This window comes from Stenella coeruleoalba (assembly GCF_951394435.1).
Source record: "Stenella coeruleoalba genome assembly, chromosome: 21".
Lineage (NCBI taxonomy): Eukaryota > Metazoa > Chordata > Mammalia > Artiodactyla > Delphinidae > Stenella > Stenella coeruleoalba.
In genome coordinates, this window is record NC_137167.1 from 1,645,877 (window position 1) to 1,667,187 (window position 21,311).

The 21,311-nt window shown below is 40.7% G+C and overlaps 1 protein-coding gene across 11 annotated transcripts in view; it reads right to left on the reverse strand.

Moving 5' to 3' along the window:
* PSD3 (pleckstrin and Sec7 domain containing 3) overlaps positions 1-21,311 on the reverse strand; it is a 669,219-nt gene that overhangs the window by 130,000 nt on the left and 517,908 nt on the right. For all 11 annotated transcript variants that reach the window (XM_079909126.1, XM_079909122.1, XM_079909125.1 and 8 more), the window contains 2 exons: positions 11,537-11,694; positions 8,492-8,636 (listed from right to left, as the gene is read on the reverse strand). In XM_079909126.1, the coding sequence (XP_079765252.1) occupies positions 8,492-8,636; positions 11,537-11,694 (303 nt within the window). The remainder of the gene's footprint in view (positions 1-8,491; positions 8,637-11,536; positions 11,695-21,311) is intronic.

Here is a 21,311-nt window from a genome sequence, read left to right on the forward strand (position 1 = left end):
GGAATGTAAATGGATACAGTCACTATGGAGAACAGTATGGAGGTTCCTTAAAAAACTAAAAATACAACTACCATACGACCCAGCAATCCCACTACTGGGCATATACCCTGGGAAAACCATAATTGAAAAAGAGTCATGTACCACAACGTTCATTGCAGCTCTATTTACAAAAGCCAGGACATGGAAGCAAGCTAAGTGTCCATCAATAGACGAATGGATAAAGAAGATGTGGCACATATATACAATGGAATATTACTCAGCCATAAAAAGAAACGAAATTTAGTTATTTGTAGTGAGGTGGATGGACCTAGAGTCTGTCATACAGAGTGAAGTAAGTCAGAAAGAGAAAAACAAATACCGTATGCTAAAACATATATATGAAATCTTACAAAAAAAAAAAAAGAAAGGTTCTGAAGAACGTTTCAGGACAAGAATAAAGACACAGAGGTAGAGAATGGACTTGAGGACATGGGGAGGGGCAAGGGTAAGCTGGGATGAAGTGAGAAAGTGGCATGGACATATATACACTACCAAACGTAAAACAGATAGCTCGTGGGGAGCAGCCACATAGCACAGAAAGATCAGCTGAGTGCTCTGTGATCACCTAGAAGGGTGGGATGGGGAGAGTGGGAGGGAGATGGAAGAGGAAGGAGATATGGGGATATATGTATACGTATAGCTGATTCACTTTGTTATAAAGCAGAAACTAACGCACCATTGTAAAGTAATTATATTCCAGTAAAGATGTTACAAAAAAAAACCAAACTCTAATTTCATGAAGAAAGTATTTCTTAGCTGCTTTGGCAATGGGGACAGGCAAGCCAGTGTTCATAGCGTTCACAGATCTCACAGTGAGTCCAGGGCTGAGACAGTGTAAGAGCCTTCCCTTCCGAAGCACAGCCCAACCGTTCAGCTACCAGCCAGGCACAGAAGTCAGCTCTCCATCCTTTTATACCAAGCATAAGACTTAAGGAGGGGAGGAAGGAAGAAGACCAGAGGGAGAGGGCAGAGGGTTGAGGGTTGGTGGGTAGGACACAGCTGTCCGCCTGCACTCTAACTGGACACATACTAGGTTGACAGGTGCTGTGCTGGGTGCTTTTTCCCACTGTGGAATACAGAACCCCAGGAATTCTAAAGTGAAAGAGAACCTGGCCTTCGCCCCTCTAACCTGTTCCTCTTGGAGGCCATGGAGATCCAGAAAGGTCAAGTCCTTGCTTGAGGCCCCAGAGGTAAAGGCAGAGGGGCAGCAGCCCCATTCTCCCAACTCTGAGCCTCCAGACAATGGTATAAAATCCAAAGGGCTGCTGAAAACACAAGCTTCAAAACAGTCTGCTCCCTGCTGGATCAGTGCTGACCTGAGCCGTCAAGGCTCTTGGTAAACGCATTGGTTCTCAACTGCCTTTTCTCCCGTGGCTCTTAGACACCCAGTTTTAACAACTAGGTCCTTTCTGCAAACCCCACTCAAAGCCAGAGTTCCCCGGATTCACAGCCGATTCCTCTGCTGCGTGTACAGCACTTACAAGTCTACACCACATGCTCAGTAAAAAACATACCCTGACCCCTGTGGGAATTTCGTCTCCTCTACTGTTTATAAGCTCTCTGGAGGCAGAGCAAGTTCATTTTCCCTTCTCTCAACTCATCCAGTGTCTAGCATGGTGCTGGGCGGGGGAAGGAACGAGAGGCACCGTTCTGCCTTGTAGACATGACCTGCCTAACATCAACTGACCCCTTCAGCTTCCATTAGCTAAGAGCCAAAACCAAGTCTGAGCTATTTTTGTAATGCCCACACACCTCACACAGTACCTGATATATGGGTCTCCCAGGAAACAGGAAGTGACTTACTTTTTAAAAATGGAATAAATTGACTTACTTGTTTAAAAAAAGGGAAGGTAAAGAGGGAGACCTCAGACTGTTTCCTTGTGCTGTTTTAAAGTAGACATGATTTAGAAGGTAATGGCATTTCTAGGAATCTGCTAGGCAATTAACAAGTCAAATTGCTAAATACTGCAGCTTCATCAAACCCAAGCCGCAGGAGTTTAGACTAAAGAACACCTGCCTTCAAGTCAGCCCGAGGGGGGCTATTGCTGAAAGCACCATCAGAAAGATTTTGTTTCATCATTTCAAGTTTAAGACGGTTTTAAGGACCTTAAGCAGTGTTTAGTGAGCTTCAGCATAATAACCTAATTGTTTTATTGAGTATCTAGTATATGTTAACTATTTAATTCAACCCTCTAGTAAATGAATACGAAAGCTGTCTATTCTCAAAGTGTGGTCCAAGTTCATGCCAAGGAGTCTAGACTGCATCTTGTTGGCAATAGTGAGCCAGTTAAGGTTAAGTGACATCAAAGCAATCATGTTTTAGCCAGAACTGTGCAGGCTGGACTGAAGAGAAGCAAGATGAGAGGAAGGGAGATCTCCCGTGGTTCTAGGAAGGGTCTGCCAGAGTTTTCCAAGGCAGGGCATGCGCCCCAGGCAAGGTGATCCACTGGGATGAATTTTTAAAATCAGCACTGAGATATAATTCACACTTGACCACACAAATCACCCATTTGAAATGTACAATTCAGAGTTTTTTAATATATTCACAGGGCTGTGCAACCATCACCACATTTAATTTTATGACATTTTAGATCCCCTAAAAGAGACCCTTTTGGAATAGAATCACACAACACGTTCCTTTTGTGACTGGCTTCTTTCACTTAGCAAGGTTTCCCAGGTTCATCTACACTGTAGGATGTACCAGTGCTTCAGTGTTTTGTGGCTGAATAAAGCCCCGTTGTATGGATATATCACGTTTTGTTCATCCATTTATCAGCTGATGGCCATATCTACCTTTGGCCGTTTGAATAATGCTGCTGTGAACATTCATGTAAAAATTTTTATGTGAATGTATATTTTCATTCTCTTGTTATCAAAGTGGGGTGAAATTACTGGGTCACATGCTAACTCTATGTTTAATCATTTGATAAACCACCGAAGTGTTTTCCAAAGAAGCTGCTTCATTTTATATTCCTATCAGCAATATATGAGAGTTCTAATTTCTCCATAACCTCACCAATATATTACTTTTCATAAAAATTTTAAAAAACTTACAGCCATCCTAATGGTATCTCATGGTTCTGGTTTGTATTCCCCTAATGACTAATGATGTTCAGCACTTTTTCATGTTATATTGGTAGTAAGACATGCAATATATTTTATTTAAAAAATACACATATTGAAGGATATCTGCTCAAATATTTAGTGTTGATAAGGTAAATGACCAAAAAATTAGGATACCAGTGATCTGAGTACAAGATAATAAGAGTCTGAATTAAGAGATGTGGGTAGGATATGAAAGATGTGTAGGAAGTAGAAGTGACAGGACTGAAAGTATGACATTGAGTGGGGTGGGAAGGGTGTGGTTCTGGCCAGTAAGGGACACACTCTGAGAATGCCTTCATCCTCTGAAAGCTCTGCTCCTAACGTCTGCCTGTGGAGAGGGGCGTTGAGAGGGCGAGTCAGCCGGTTGACCCTGGAGCCGGACCTGGGCACCAGGAGGCTCCTCACCCAGCCCCCGCCCTCGGAATGTGCATTCCGCTTGCCTTCCCCGTGCTAGGAGCTGCCCAAGGACGCGGCCTTGAGACAGTAAGGTGGTGTTGGGACCATCTGGACGGCCTACCTGACTGGAACCCACTTAAGGATGCTTATAAACTTTAAGATCCTGGAGGCGGGTGCAGAGATCCGCTGTGTCTCAGATGCCCAAGACAAGCCTCGCAAGTTCCCTTGCTTATTAAGCCTGCCACCTACCAGTCCGGGGTGGCTGCCTCTTTCTTCGGTCTCTCCTTGCCCTCCTCATATGGGGCCAGTTTGTGAACCAACATTGCCCCACTCACCTTGTCCTTAGCACTACTGCCATGTGGTCAAAGCACAGGATAGCACGAGGGTGAGAAGCAAACACAGAATCTCCTGTTTGCGACTGGGTTAATCACAAGGCTGGCCCTCAGTAGTTAGCATTTAGTGATCATCCACTGAGTCAAACTTCTACAGAACAGTGGTTGGAATTCAAAGCAGAAAACAGGACAAGATACCTGAGGAAATGACACTGTCATGAGGTACAGGTCTCCAGAGAAGTAGTGAAACGGAGGCAGGTTTTGTCACAGGGCAGGGTCTCTGGTCTGCACTGCGTATGGCAGGACACCGGTGTGTCTCAGAAACACACATATTCCCCGGGACCCTGGCCCAGACCTGATCAATCGAGGCGGGGGGCCGGGGGATGAGAAATGTGCGCTTTAAATAAGTCCCCAGATAATTCTTATGCACATTAATGTCTGAAAATGACTACTTTGATGAGTAGAAAAGGAGGTCCAGTAGATCTTGAAGACGGCCAACCATGAAATTCTAAGTTTGGAGTGCTACACCAGAAGGAGAAACAAAACTTACATTTTCATACTAGTCTCTCTACCTGCGACAGAGGAAGAAAAATGTGCCCTGGGAACATGGTCATGAAAAACAACTAGAAGAAGGCAGCTCTTCCCACACAGCAGAGTTGCTCAGAAAGAACCATGCTACTCTGACAATAATCAATTCCAATAACGACGGCTAATATGGTTTGGAGAGAAGACAAGAATAAATTAAAGAAAAGCCTGCAAATGACAGGGTGGTGAACAGTGTGTCTTTAAAAGCACCAAACAATCTTCTAATTGAATGTTTAGTTTTTTCCTCACACTGTTTGACTTTTTTCCAGCAGGGCACTCACACTGTTATACATTATTTTGTAAACTGAAATTATCCAAGTGTTCTGGCATTTAGGGGAGTTGCAGCCAGGCTGTGGGCATGCGGAGAAAGGAAAGACGGCCAGGCTAGAGCAGTGGCTCCCAACAGCAGGGACTGGCCCCACGGGACATTTGGCAATGTCTGGAGACATTTCTGGTTGTCACAACTAGGGGGATGATACTGGCATCAAGTGTGCAGAGGCTGGGGATACTGCCCAACATCCTACAATCCACAACAAAGAACTACCCAGGCCAAAAGGTCAGCAGGGCCGAGACTGAGAATGCCTGGGCTAAAGGAGGAGGCCTCACCTTCAAGGCACTGGAGGCCCTGTGGGCGCATCCAGACACACCTTCCAGGTTCACTGAAGGTGCACTGTGACTCCAGCCAAGACATGCCCCAAGAGTCTCCATCTGAAACGGAGGGTACCCCAAACACCTGCACCAGGCTGTGTGCAAACCAACGCTCTCTCCCTCTTTCTAACCTGTTCTTTATCATGTGCTTGGTTCTACATATTCGTTTCTAATTGTCCTATTACTCTCAAAGGTAAAGCACATTTTTCATTTTTAGTAAACAAACACGACGACCTGGGCAAAAAATACAGAGCTAGTGATAGAAAGAATCTTAAAAACATTCTAGAAAACTTCCTCATCTTCCAGATGGAAAACTGAGGCCCACAAAGTCTCAGTGACTTACTTGTCTGGGAGGAAGTCATCGTATTCTTTTACAAAGAAATTAAATTCCCAAAAGGGTTTGGTCATCTTATGTGACACAAGAGGATGCTTCTTTCTGGTTACTACTTGCATATTTAAAATCTTGAACCCATCATTTTGATCACATTACATATGCATTTTTTGCACCTCCATGTTCAAAATGAGGAAAAATATCAAAAAAGTTATGCATTCTATTTTTAATTCCAGTGTAGGTCATTTGTTTAAAATAAGAGATTCTACCTTGATAAAGGTGGTATGGTCTTGTGGTAAAAATATACAAATAGATAAACACATTCATTTTCACGTATAAGTGACTTAACTAATGTACAGCCCATACATAAGCAGGATAGTAACACATTTTTCAAAGTAGAAAATAAACAGAAATGTAGGTTCTACAGTGAGGAAAGAACAAGGAAAAGCTCTCATGTTGCTCTATACTTATTAATGTTCGTCTTTAACTTCAGATCACCTTTCCCCCCGGATCTTTTATAGGAGTAGTTGTGAGAAAGACCAATCTATTGAAAGACAACGATTGGAAAATTCCTAGTGAAATTAATAGAATAAAACTCAATTTTTGAAAGTATTTTTTTGCCTCTAGTTATTCAATTGCTTTTCTCTCCTCTTACCTTATGTAATGTGGCTTACTATTTATGTCAAGTACCCAAAATTACAGTGGGGAAATGCATTTGCTTTAAGAGTTCGTATTTTAGTTGGGTAGATGGAGAGGTCTGCCAACATACTTTCTCATCATCAATAAGAGGTAAAACCTGCCTTTTCTCTTAGAATATTTATTTTCCTTGAAAGTTAAATGCCATTCTGCCTTGTAAAGTGAGCTGGCTCAGTCCTTTCTATTCCTAACAGCTTTTTCAGTAGTCAGTCTATGAACTAGACAGGAATAGCAATGCTTACGTGGGAGCATCCAAATCATGTCCATAATAATTATGAATTTACAGAAACAAAAGAATCTCTACTGAAATCATGCCTCCTCTGTTCTCAGCGCCAGCTTGTCTTTATGAACTCAGGCAGGACTTGCACACGTCCCCCCCTCCACATCCTCACTGCCTTCCACCCCCCTTAAGGACGACCAACGCGGCCGCTCCACCATCACTCCCGAAACTGCTCTCACTGTAGGACCCAGTCACCTCCTGCCACTTCACAGGAGATCTTTTGGTCCTATTTGTACCTGATCTTTCCCCCCTTCTCTTGGCATAACATTCTCTCTGGGTTTTTTCTTGACTAACTTAAAAACTATTGTTTCTCAAGTGTCTGTTTTGGTCTGCTTCTGAGCACTCATTGCAATATGTGGAGGTAGAAAGAGGAAAAGGACACAGGAAAGGACCCTGGGAAGATGCACCAGGAGGGAAAGCAGGAGACCATGGGGTCCCAAAAGCCAGATCAGACACCACAGTCCTCAGTGTCCAAGCCCAGGTGACAGCCCTTATTGCTCACTTCAGGGAGCACTAAGGACCATCAACATGCCCCAAACCCTTCCACTTCTGCCCACCTCCTCTTTAACTAACTTAGTTTTCCCCTGCATTATTGAAAGTGCCTTCCTGCTTTAGTAGTTTCCTCCTCTAGTACTTTCTTCCTATTGTAACAAGAATAATTTTTAAAGCACAGATTTGATCACATTAATTTCCTGCTTACACTAGTATCCTAAGGATGCTGGGAACCAGTGAAGCATCCAAAATCCTACACCTGACAAACAAGACTTTTCATCATTTGGCATTTGCTTATCTCCACAGAGGAACGTTTCTTGCCTTTTCACAACACTCTGTACTCAAGTCACATCTGATAACTTATGTTACCTCCTACATCCCAGTGCTTTCTCCTCTAGGCCTTTCGGACCCTCTGCTGGATCATTCTCTTTCCCACAGCACACCTACCTGCTGCTCATCCTGTGAGCTTCGTATTAGCTAGCACACTTCCTCCTTCCTCCAAGGCCAGGCCCTAACTTGCACCCCAACAGTACTCTGGATTTATCCTTCATGTACCTCTAATCAAACTGCGTTACAATTACTTGCTTGTTTATATTTGCCAATTCGATCCCAGAGACCGCCTGGGTTTCACTTGCTTTCCTATTTCCAGTGCCAAAAATAGTCTCTGAGGTACACAGGCACATGATACATATTTATTAATAAATGTTCCGTTCATGATGTCAGATGTGTAGAGGAGCTAGTTAATATCAAGACTTGGTTGATTAAAGCCAGGTGAAACTATTTCTATTATTGCACCAATAAGAAATTCACAAAGACATCAAAGTAGCTTCCAAAATCCTTAACTAATCAGTGGCAATAGAGGCACTGCAGACAGGTTTAAAACTGGCAAACGTGGCTTGTATGCAATATCTTAGAACAGAGTTTTAAGTAAGAAAGGAACACAATAAAATGTGGTCTTTAGAGAGATCACTCCTACAAAAGGAGAGCAGCTCATGTGAATACATCTGAAGAGAGTTCTAGCATGCTTTGTCTGGATTAGCTGGGAAAACCACCAGGGTTCACTTAGATCCTCCCTGAGAGGTAGGGAAGGCTCTGCCCCACTGCACTGTGAATAGTGGATCCCTGGGAATATTTTTATATACTCAGCATCAGATACAGTCTGGGATATGGGAAAAGCTCAATAAAATAAAAAGTTGAATGAATGAATGAATAAAAAGCTTGTTTCCAAGCCATGATGTCTAACATTAGCCAGTTCTTTAAAAAATATGCATTGTTAGTAAAAACAAAAATCAAAATAAAAAATGAGGCTGGAATGACTAAGTAGTAAACTAATATGAATTTTAGAAACTAATTCAAAGTATGTGTCCTACCAACCTTGACAATTGAGCTGACTCAATTGTGTCAGCTTCCCACAGGAAGTGTAAAAGCCAGCACACTGCATTTTGCCCCACTTGTACAACACTGTCCTCCAGGGCAAGGTCTCATCACTGCCCCCAAAATATGGAGTATTATTCAAATACAAATATTAAGAAGATTATTTTACAAAGTGCTTTTTTCCAAGGTCAAAGCACGATCAAAATGACTAACCTGAGACAATTTTGTAGTGGTGGCAGGCAGAAGTGGACGACTAAACTTCTTCTGAGATCCGATGGCTGCTGGAAATGGTGGTGCAGAAAATACAGCTGCAACACAATTAATTTTGTTTATCCACCCTTGCATTTCCTCTGGACTCCTATGAGAAACAGACATATTTATGTTAGGGTATTTCTGCATCTAAGTGCATCACATCTTGCCCATTTCTCATTACTGATCTAAAATGGCATATAAAATCATTTATTCTTCTTGGTACAAATAATTCCTGACAAAACTTCATTGGAGACTAACATTTTCAAAAGCAATCACCATGGTAATAAAAGGCCCTGGAACCTAGGATCATCATAGTGTAAGGCTATGATTATCCCCCAAGGATACAGAAGGAAATACAGCAAAATCACTTCACAATAAATATTTACTAAACCCCCTACTTTCTATTTGATACTAGGCTAGGTCAAAAATTAATTTAAAAATTAACTCATCTCTTCCAATCACATAATTTGATTTTAAAATGCAACTGAGTGATAAACTGATAGAGGGAATGTAAAAGGGTACATACACCCCCTTTGGAAAGTAGTTTGGACAGTTTCTTAAAAACTATAAACTATAAATTTATTATACAACTCAGCAATTCTACTTCTAGGTATACACTCAAGGGAAATAAAAACATATAGGCACTAAAAGATTTGTATGTGAATGTTCATAGCAGCACTATTTATAAGCATCAAAAAGGATAAACACTCTAAATGTCCATCAACTAGTGAATGAATAAACAAAACATGGTCTAGGGCTTCCCTGGTGGTGCAGTGGTTAAGAATCCGTCTGCCAATGCAGGGGACACAGGTTCGAGCCCTGGTCCAGGAAGATCCCACATGCCAAGGAGCAGCTAAGCCCGTGCGCCACAACTACTGAGCCCGCGCTCTAGAGCCCGTGAGCCACAACTACTGAGCCTGTGTGCCACAACTACTGAAGCCCGCGCCCCTAGAGCTGTGCTCCGCAACAAGAGAAGCCACCACGATGAGAAGCCCGTGCACTGCAACGAAGAGTAGCCCCCGCTCGCCGCAACTAGAGAAAGCCCATGTGCAGCAATGAAGACCCAACGTAACCAGAAATAAAAATAAATAAAATTAAAAACAAAACAAAAACAAAACCACGATCTATATCTGTACAGTGGAATACCACGCAGCAGCAAAGGTATGGAGTGCTGAGGCAGATTACAGCATGGATGACCCCAAAACTTCATACTGAGTTAAAGAAAAGCCCATGTATTCTGTGACTGCATTTATATGGAAAATCCAGAAAGGGCAATACAAAGAGGAAACTAGTGGTGTCTGGGCTGTGGGTGAGAATGGCACAGGGGATTGGGGTGGGGTGATGAAAGTGTTCCAAAACTGGAGTGTGTTGCACAATTCTGCAAATTTGCTAAACATCATTGTACACTTAAAAGTATGTACAGTATACTTCAGTAGGACATAAAAAAATCCACCTGAGAGGGTGTGGAAATCTCCTGATGTCGGTATCATACTTTTAACTTATATGTCATGTTTGCAGAGCCCAGCACTGACAGCACTTGTGAACTCATAAACCAATGGAAGAAATAGTCCTGAACTACGTGAGATACCTACCATGTATATAATCAATAAAAAGACGGACAAGAAGTCAGCCCATCTAAAAATCATTTCCTGTACTGAATACGCTGAAAGCTACCACCCTAACCTGACACCACACCCAGGTGTCACCCTCATCATGCCCTGCATGCCTCTCTGACCCGTGTGCCTCTCCAACCTGTTATTTCAATCGACTGATTTCTGCATCAATCCCACTTGGAGTAATTGGCTCTCCTTAGTTACCGTATCCAGCATTTTAGACATTTAAAAACAATAATGCTGGGGAACAGAATAACGTGGGGGCCCTTTATGACTAATGGCTGTGATTACACATCCGGCTGTGGCTCCCTTGTGCTGCTAGCCATCTCCCACACCAAAAACTCCTGTGTGACTTGGGTTTCCTTACAACTTCCTCCTCACCTGATGTCAGCAATCTCATGCCTTTGCAAGCTCAGCATCCCCAAATCACCAGAGTACCTGGTTCTTGTTCTCATTTCCTCTGCTAGTCTTGCACTGTTTTGATCAGCAAGCCTGCAGATACCTGTGTTTACTCTATTGATGTCAAATTTAATGCCAGTGCCTAATGCAGCCAGTTGGTAGTGCTGTGTTGAGAGTGATTCTGAAGTCAAGCTCAGGCTGTAAAAGGCATGCCATGAATAATTAACACTGCCTGCCACGGACACTGATGCTATGTGTGCTATTAAAATTCCTGTTCTAGAGGCTCAGTTCTAAACATCCAAAGTTTCTCACTTCATAAATCCAGAATTCTCCACGTGGAGTGTTCCATTTTTAATCTAAAGGCTGTCACAGACCCCTTATTAAAATGGCACTCCATCCCATTTCCTTGCCCACAATATGATTTTATATTTTCCTTCTAGTTTAATCACAAACTATTAGGGCTCAGAAGGAGAGAGAAGGGAGAGAGCAAAATGAAAATCTACACCTCTTGAACAGCCTCTGTGTGCCAGGCACTATGTGAGGCTCCTTACATGCTTCATGTCATTTGCTTCCACAAGAACCCTGAGAAATAAACATTATTAACATTATTATTATCATTATCTACACTAGCCACCAGCTGAGGTTCAAAGAGGTTAAATTTACATGATAGGACAAAGAGTTAGGAAACAGTAATCTGAATCCAGGTCTATTTTACTCACTACTTGCATACTAACACCCTTGAGGGTATTACAGTCTAGAGGTGGTAAGTGGTTGACAAAGGGTCACAGGGCTACTTTGCAGCAAACAAAAAGCTTGCCCTAGGGTTTCTATTTCGTATTCTACTTTTCTTAGACAGTTGTCTCTCTACTGCAACCAGTTAATGACTTTGACTCCAACTCAAAAAGTTTCCCCTGCAGATCCCGATTCTATTTCTCGGTGTAAAGTGGTGCTCTGCAAACTAAATAACCAAACCAAAACAACCAGCGAAACCTACTGGGCTTGAAAAAGCAAGACCCTCCAATCAGCAGTTTTCAGTTTGAGCACATTGGGTTTCTTCTCGTAGTCCGTGGCCCGGGATGCCAGTGCGTGGTGCACACTCACAGCGTTTTTCAGGTCCTCTTCCGACAGGGCCTTTTCCGGCTTATATTCATCCTGTGGGCAGATACGAAGAAAGCAAAGACATGTTCAGACTTCATCTTCTCTTTTTAAAATCTAAGACTATAAGAAAAATTTTAGAGAATCCATGAAGGTGCATGAAAAAAGTGAAATGAATGGTGGGTAGAAACAACTCCTTGCTACTTCATAAATGTCATAAAAAATCCTGCTCTTTGAAAAGTATGCTCAGAATGAGAAAATACACATTTACCAAAGGGGCACTTTTGAAAAAGCTGGTATATAATAATTAAAGTAAAGAGCTAAGGAAGATCAAAGACAAAATATCTATCACACATGTTTTATAGTGATTTGAAATGAAGCTAGGTCTAATAGGGTGATTTGGTTTCAGGAGCTAAAGGACTTATGCAAAAGCCCCCAGGATGCATCAGCAGAACTGTACTGATGGTGAAAACCCATGCCACTGTGTTTGCCCAAAAGATACTACATTTTCCCAATACTTTCTTTTGAGGCAAATATTATTAAAAGAAAAATGAACAGTAAAATAAAACAATTTCTCCAGCTGTTCTCTGAAAGAAAAGAGGAAAATCAGTTTAATCTTAAATCAGGAGAAAGCCTAGCTCTATTATCATAAATTTGGAAAATGGGTAAAATTACATAAAAAGGAGGGTGTCATGGATAGATGCAATTTTATCTTTGGGCATGATCCAGACACAATTCATAGAATTTATAAAGGTTCTTTTGTATGGCGTCCTTCCAAATGTAACTAAAAAAAAATCCCAACTAGTAGAAAAATAAGAATTTAAAACAAATGTAATATTATTATTACTATTTTATCTAGCAGTTTCCTTGGGTCCATAAGAATAAAAAAGGCCTGGAAACTAATGTCAATATAGTAGACATTACAAAGTGTTGTAGGAGGTGTTTTTTAGTTTTTAGATGTTTAAGTTCCTCTCCCCACTTCCCATATTTTATCAGACTTGATGCTAAATAAACTTGCACTTCTTCTGTAAAGAACACACACACACACACACACACACACACACACACACACACACACACACACAAGTCCTCACCTTCTAATTAGTACTAAAAGCCTAAAGGAAGACGTTGTTTATTCTGTTATCGCAGTCTGGTTTTACAAATTTTCAAAATGATAATTACACTCTCCCATACCTCCTCCTCCCTTCCCCGTGGCCCCAGCACAAATCGAGCTCTTCAGAGGTCCTCTTGCCATAGATTCAAAGTGAGTCAGAAATAAACAGCAGCTGCTGATCCTTAGTGATCACTGTCAGTGACAGTGCTGAGACAAAGGTGGGAAAACCTAAGATACTCAGTAAATGCCAACAGCAATATAAAAATTACACAATTTATTATACTAAATGATAAAATTACTACTTTAAGATTGCTACAGCTCAATTTTCTTAAGCCTCAGAGATTAGGAACTGCTGTTGACAACCAGAGAAGTATGAGGAATAAAGGAGAATTATTTTAAAATCTTAAAATAAATACAATATATTTACATGTATCTGTTCTACAATTCCCATTAATGCATAAAACTATAATCTAGCTATGTTTTGGGGTCTTGTCTTTTCTACATGGGATTTTTCTTAGTGATTTAGCATTCCAAAACTTCACAGATCTCCTTCCAGGGGAACTGTTATTAGAGCAGGAGTATCAGCTAGAGGCAGCATGACAACAAATTCCCCCTGGCCTCAGAATTAGACTGCAATAGAGCCCCGCATGGCTGGCCGTGAGCTCAGCTTACCCACTTAGCTCCAGATAGGAATCTGGGGTGGATGAATTATGGGGAATGGGGATAAGTGATCAGGGACAAAACCTTCAGAGAGTTTATACACTAAGTCCATTTCCGTACATACTGATCTCTAACACACCTGATATTTGAGTTTGCACAGAGATCAGCCTAGAAATTTGTATGCACCGTTTTTTGATATTCCAGGTCCATAATTTGGGTTTTTATCCTAATTCTTTCTCACTAGTTTCTTTTGGTTAATTTTTTGTTGTTTGAATTTAAAACGATTAGTTTTTTATTTTTCATATTTCTTCTTTAATTAAGAATTTAAGACTATAATTTTTCCTCTGAGTACAGGATACACATAGCTTGGGAATGAAGAGTATTTTTTCGTTGTTCTCTAGATGATTTGTAGTTTTATTTTTTTCTCTCTTCTTCAATCTTAGTCATGTCAAAGAATGTTTCTCAAATTTAAAGCACCTAAAGTTTTTAGTTATTTATCATTATATATTTCCAATTTTATTGGTTTGTGACCAGAGAATGTGGTCTGTAAAATGTATTTTATTTACTTAAAATTCGCTAAGGTTAATTTCTCAAGGTTTTCCAACAACTTGTTTAGTTTTTGTTATTGTTCCATGGACATAAAAAAAAAGTTATTCTCTGGGCTTCCCTGGTGGCACACTGGTTGAAAGTCCGCCTGCCGATGCAGGGGACACGGGTTTGTGCCCCGGTCTGGGAAGATCCCACATGCCGCGGAGCGGCTACACCCGTGAGCCATGGCCCCTGAGCCTGCGCGTCCGGAGCCTGTGCTCCGCGACGGGAGAGGCCACAACAGTGAGAGGCCCGTGTACCGCAAAAAAAAAAAAAAAAAAAAAAAGTTATTCTCTGAGGGATGAGTGTGTATTTATATTCAAGTTTATTGATTCAGTTCCTCTATGTTCTTACAGTATTTTTCTACCATGTTCTGTGTGCTATTTATTACTTTAAAATGTTCTTCTTTATCCACGTTAGTGCTTACTTACATAAGATGGAAACTTAAAAGGCTCTCTTCTCCCACCAAATGCTCTATTTCTCTGTATCAACAAGACTTTTAAAATAGTTTCACTTCCCTCCCTACCCTTCCCATTAATCCTAAATTTTGATAAAAGTTTAGTATGTTTTATTCTGCAATCTTATTAAAATTATCTTGTATTATGTATTTTCTGTTTCAAGAAATCCTATCTTGCACTTACATTACATATTCCCTGAATCTCTCCTTATTCTTTTAGATTTAATTGTGTCCATGTTTCATTGCTCACCTACTTTCTATCTTTTCTCCATCTGGAGGTCTCTTTTCTCATCCCTTTGTTATTCTCTCTTCTTGCAAGTACTTTTCTCAGGTGGGTGATGTCCTCCAGTCCTTACTTTCAAGTGTCTCTTGCTTTCTTTCTCAGGTGGAGAACTGGGTATGGAGCTTTGGGCTGCAGTCTTTTTCCACTCAGTACTCTGCAGATGCTATTCTGTCTTCTAGCTTCCAGTTTTACTAAAGTCCAAAACCAGTCTGATTCTCTTTTGCTTTTCTTATATTTTCTGTCAGGAATCTCATAGGGTTTTATTTTTATCCTTAGAATTTAGGAATTTTTGCTCAGCCATGCCCTAACATTCTCATCTATCTGATCTGGAACTAAAAAAATCCCACCCTAGTTCTCCTTATATGATCACTCACTTGCACTGCTGACAGCTGCTAAAGACAACCAACCCAGCTATGCAGATGTGTGCCACCCAGACGTATGGTCTCCAGCTATGGCTGCACCCAGTGCCGACCGACAATGCTTTTACTCCTCTACGATAACCCCTCTGGTCCATTCTGCCAAACGTCCACCATTCTCTTCAACACTCCTATCCCACGACAAAGATGGTTAAGAGCACAGGTGCCTGGGGTTAGACGCATCTCTTCAAATGTCTAGCTCTATTATGGTACTTAACATTTCCATGACCAGAGGCAAGTTATTTAAACTCATTAAACTTCATTTTCTTTGCCTGAGGAGTAGTGATAATACTTTCCTCATAGAGCTGTCGGATGAAATTCAATGAGATACTATTTTTCTAAAACTCTAAATAATGCTCACAGCAGACAGTGAGCACTTAGATGTTAGCTGATATAATCCCTAATAATAATTTTTAGTAGCATATAGCTTGAACTTGTATTTTATAAGGTCAAGCTTGTAAATTTCAAACTTTCTGCTTACATGCCCTGTAAACGCGTATTTTGTGACCACCTTTATCCTCTTTCCTCCTTACACAGAGGAGTCCTGCTCAAGGCTAATCCTGTACTCCAGGATCAACCTCCACCAACCGTTCCTAGGATCTTATTGCGTTAGTTATTATCCTTCCACTATATTTTAAATCATTCGTTATCTACAGGCTTCTTCCCCACAGCCTATAAATACCCTCAAGGTCTCTCTATTATTTGTAAGATAACAGTCCCTCTTGAATATTGCTTTCTGCTAGCTGTCACCTCTAGCTGTCACCTCTCTTTTTCCTTTATATAAAATGAGTGAGGAGTCCACATTAACTACTTTTATACATTAATTTCCAGTTTACCCTTTAACCCACTGGAACCTGGAGTCCATTTCTACACTTCATTGAAACTGCTCTGGCAAAGGTCAGCAATGACCTCCTAACTGCAAAATTTAATAGATTCTTTTAAGTTTTCGTCTTATAGCACTAAAGGAAGTCAACAATACTCTTGAAATTCTTCCATGGCTTCTCCTTACAATTCTCTCCTGGTTTCTCCCCTATACTCTGACCATGACTCTGCTGTCTCTTCTTTAGCCTGTTTGTCAGCTGTCAGTTCTGCCACTGGCCTTCATTCTTTCTCATCCCATAAATGCGTCTTGGGATGATTACGACTACAGTTGACGCTTGAACAACGCATGGGTTGGGGCAAGTGAAGATCCACATATAACTTACAGTCTGCCTTCCATTTATGAAGTTCCTCCCTAACCTCTGTTCCTCTGTATCCACAGTTCTCCGTGAGTGAATTCAACCTCCTATGAATCATGTAGTATGTAGTGCATTACTATTGAAGAATCTGCTGACAAAGTGAACCTGTGCAGCTCAAATTTGTGTTGTTCAAGGGTCAAATCTACTCTTATCAGTTGAAGTCCCACCTATATCATGATGCCTAACAAACTGCTGCAGATGAATAAGAAACCCAAGACCAATCCTTAGCTATTAATATTGGATGACTTAGACCTTTGGAGCAACTACACATATTCTTGGAGCATATTCTCTCTGCTGTTATTTTCCTTTAAAACCAAGCTTAAAGGATGACATTCTTAGACCTCTCTAAAAGTGCGAAGAATTTTAAAATGCAACATTTATTATAGCTCTAAGTAAAAGTGAACAGTAATTATCAACTTGGAAGAATTGCACCATGGTTTCTGAAGAGGACTCTAAGACAGTTTCCTAAACTCTTAAGGTACCTAATATTGGAAGGAAAATACTGCACAGGCCAAAAATGGACGATAAGATCTATTTAATTAGGATAAAACCAAAGTCTAGGAATTTCAAGTCTAACATGGGCTTCTACTCTTTTAGTTGATAGTAATATTATTTTACCATTAAAACAAAAAGGCAAAATATAAACCATACATGTTTGGCATTCTGAATTCCTACTAGAAAATGTAGCTCCAAGTCCATTAAAAAAATGAGCAAAACTCAGCGTAGATTGGAAAAATTAGAGTTGACAATTGAATAAAAAGAAAAGACTTTATCCTATGGAGTTCATTCTGACATCTTTATTTTTCACTACTTAAAATTGAAGATGGTTTAAATGACGGTATTGGGAAGGAGGAAATAAGGGATAAATTATTGTAATCAAACCATTTCAAACCTAAGGCTCTTGGCTGTGCAAACTAAATGAGAAAAGAGAGGAAGGTAAATTCAATCAAGAAATTCTGTAAGAAAAGAAAATGCTCTATGACACCTAATTACTATCTATTTTCTCAAATGAAGGGTGAAAATGATGCCTAAAAACATGTTACTCTCCTCTGTGTTCACTGCAATCTATGTCTTTTTATCTAGGATGATTCATTAGAGCACTCTACCACCCTAATAAGCACCAAGAATTTGATTTCACAATATGCTATTTATTTTAAATTCATTTAAAGCATGAAATGAAAAACTTTCCTCTTTTTCTTAAGAAGCTTGTTAATTAAATGTCTTGTGAAGTTGGATCATAACACACAGATCATCTACATATGTACAAATAATTGGTTGGCATCAAGTCTGAAAATCTGTACCCTCAGGTGAATATAAAGTCCAATTTGGAAAGTGACCAAATCTAAACTGAAATTCATCAATGTCAATTAAAAAATGCTCAGATTCCAGTTTTCAAAGTATAAGGCACAATTGCTATACCTAATTAAAACAATTTAAAACAAAGCTGAAATAGTCTTGATTTCCACTGAGCGAATATAGATGGGAAAACTGAGGACAGCCTTGAGAGGCTATGAGGATTTAATAAAAATGTCAGTAATTAAAATAAACTGGATCTTAAACTGTCCATTAATTCTTGATTTTAAAAAAGGCATTAAAAGCATTTTTCATAATTTGATGACTATCTTTTTTAAAAATTCTGAGTATTTCTGGTTAGGTATCTTTCTAAAAATTATTCAGCTTCATTTTTCTTTTACCAGGGAGCTCAGAGTGTGCTGTATTCCCATAAATCTGGGAACAAGACATAATAGGAAATCCAATGGAGGCATGTTTTAGCCCATCACTCACATAATCAGATATTTGAAAATCACTTATTCACAGAATGTTAAAGCTGAAAGGAGCCTAAAGGATCATTTCAACTAATTTTCTCATGTTAGCTAAACAATTTTAAAGTCAGAAAAATATGTCTTATATTTCTGTAAGGAGAATTAAGAAAGAATAAGCCAGTTAAAGTCAAAGGATTATGTTTGTTTATATTAGTTTGTTCGGTTACGGTGGACATGGTGCCGCTTCCATGTTGCGATGATGGGCCACATGGGCGGGTAGCGGAGGACTTTCCTTGTTAGCACGGGAACCCGTCATGGTCCACATACAGAGGGAGCACTTACGGACACAGTAGGACTTGAAGGACTTGAAATGCTTTCTCAGTCAGGCCTCAGACTTCAGTGAGACACAGGACATTTTCTAGGACAAATCTGGTGAGTGAACCAGGAAGCTAGGATCTATCTTTTTAATGATTACACAGCTGAACTGGAAGAGAATTAGGGCAGACAGACAACCATCAGTAGCCCTTAGAAAAAGACTATAGGATTCTATGACTCAGTATCTGAAGAAACGTAAGAGCTCTTAACATTTTTAAGCAGAAAAAAACATCTTATCACCCTTGCATACTTCTTCCATATTTCTAACTAACATAATGATCAGGGTTTTGATTGATAGGAGGCTATTCCTGCTTTCCTCTCAGTTCCAGGCTCACTAACGTTCTGTTAAAGCTGCACTTGGCACTGTCTGGACCACTTGAAGTGTCTGCCCAGCACTCACCCACCACCACTCAGTTCAGAGCCCTGGAGACCAAGTTAGTATCTAATTCATATGTTTCCTGCTACGACTTTCACATGATTGGTATGGGTATAATATTTACTGCAAGGAAGGGAGAGAGAGAGGGAGACAGAGAGGGAGAGAAAGGCACTGCCTAGGGACCCAAGTAGCAAACAGGAAAAGAGGTTTGAGTTCTGGACCTATCTTACCCTCGAATTACTTAGAAGAAGCCACAAAACACTGCAGCGCCTCTTCATGTGGGAACAAAACAACTCATAGGAATAAACTACTTTCTGTTTGCTAGACCCCTGAATGAGAATTGTGTTTTGTTGTTGTTGGTTTTTTTTTTTTTTTTTTGCGGTACGCGGGCCTTTCACTGTCGTGGCCTCTCCCGTCGCGGAGCACAGGCTCCGGACGCGCAGGCTCAGCGGCCATGGCTCACGGGCCCAGCCGCTCCGCGGCATGTGGGATCCTCCCGGGCCGGGGCACGAACCCATGTCCCCTGCATTGGCAGGTGGACTCTCAACCAATGCGCCACCAGGGAAGCCCGAGAATTGTGTTTTTAGACAGAAACCTTCAGAGCACAGCCTATGGGTCTTAAAATCCAGAGACCACGTGTTTCCAGCTGCAACGTTATTTTCATGAATTGATAGTCTTAAAAAATTTTGCTTATGTCCTAAATATACCTTGTATAATGGCTACATCGCTCTGCTGAACTGGGTCATTCATTTAACTTATAACTAATGAAAACTTTGATATGATCATTATTCTCCTAAGGCTTCAAAACCTAGTTAACTTTTGTTTTCTGCACTTTCCATTGTTTCGGAGAATGAGAGAGGGTCCACATGGTCTCTTCAGTGTGTGAGAGGACACAGAGCCAGCAGTTTCACAAAAGGAAATACAAATGCCCTGAGCACACAGGGAAGCTTTTTGCTATCAGGGGCCCAGGCCAGGATCAGCCAGCTCCTGGCACTTGGTATTTGACACATCAGCCCAGGCTGCCATCATCACAGTCTGGAAGGCCTGGTCTTCAGTACTTCCTTCTGCCTGGTCCAGGCTCACTCTATTGTTGCCACCTATACTTCAAACACTGCAACAAACAAACAAACAACTCCCCTTCCAATCCAAAAACCTTATAGGCAGGTGGAACAAATCTCAGTAATCGAAGGAAAGAATGGAAGATTTTGCATCGAGGACATAGAGTTCCCAGTATACTATGACAGGAAACTAAATTTTTAGCTAACAAACATTTGAAAGACATGGTAAAGGCAAATAAATTCAGGTCTGAATACCTATTTTCTAGACTCTAGAGATAAAAGACATTAGAACATTATCCAGAGCCTGGCGTGGAGAATACGATCATCAAGTAATTCACGGCCATGCACTAACCAGCCACCCGCACCCATCTCTCTTAACCATTCCATCGATCACCTGACAATTTATTTTAAGGATAACATAGTTAACTTTTGTTACAACCAGACCTGTAACAAAAATACCATCATAAAGCTTACCAAAAAATATTTTCAAGAAAAAGGCAGAGACTAGCAGTGTCAGACACAAAGCCCTTGACTGAAACCGACAGAGAATTTCTGAAGCTGTGTGACAGCAAAGGCTTATCTCAGCATTTGCCAGCAGATGACTCATTCTCGGTTAACAAAAGGATATAAAGCTGATATCTGAATGTCGACAATGATGGATCTTCACCACCAAAAATTTAATCATTTTATCATCAATCCATAGCAATTTCAAAATTTCAAAGCATATATAAACTGTGTTATATTGAAATGATATTAGACTCCTCTGCCACAAAGGCTTTATATTCCAATAATAATAATTAACTCTCCATCAGGTAATATATTTCCCAAGCCTGGGCTCAGGGGCACTGCAAGTACTGGAACCAAACAAGGACAGGAGTGCTTTCCTGCCCCACTGGAAAACAGAGCCACTCACTCCACCGCAGGTGCCTCTCAGTGCCCTGCCCAAGAGAGTTCTCAGAGACTGCAGCCCACTACCCGCACAGCGGTATTCCCTTTTCACTGATGCTTTCCCAGCTCACCCATATCCTTGGTTTATATCATGTCACTAGCCATTCACTGCCTAAGACTTGTCTCTCACCCACCACCGTAAGCCCAAGCTCTTTTTGGGGATAGAGACCAAGTTTATTCCTCCCAAGATGACATTTTGTAAATGGTTCTGACATTACTATTGCAATTCTCTATGGATTTCCTTTCTGCTTGAAAGTTAGAGGTAAATGTGATTAAGTGACATTAAGTGAGGGGGCCAGAAAAGGAAATGAGGTGGTCATGAGGAAGGCTGTGTATAACCTGGAGAAGCAAAACAAGAGCTCAGGATAATATCAGAAACTGTCCAAGGGATGGAAAGA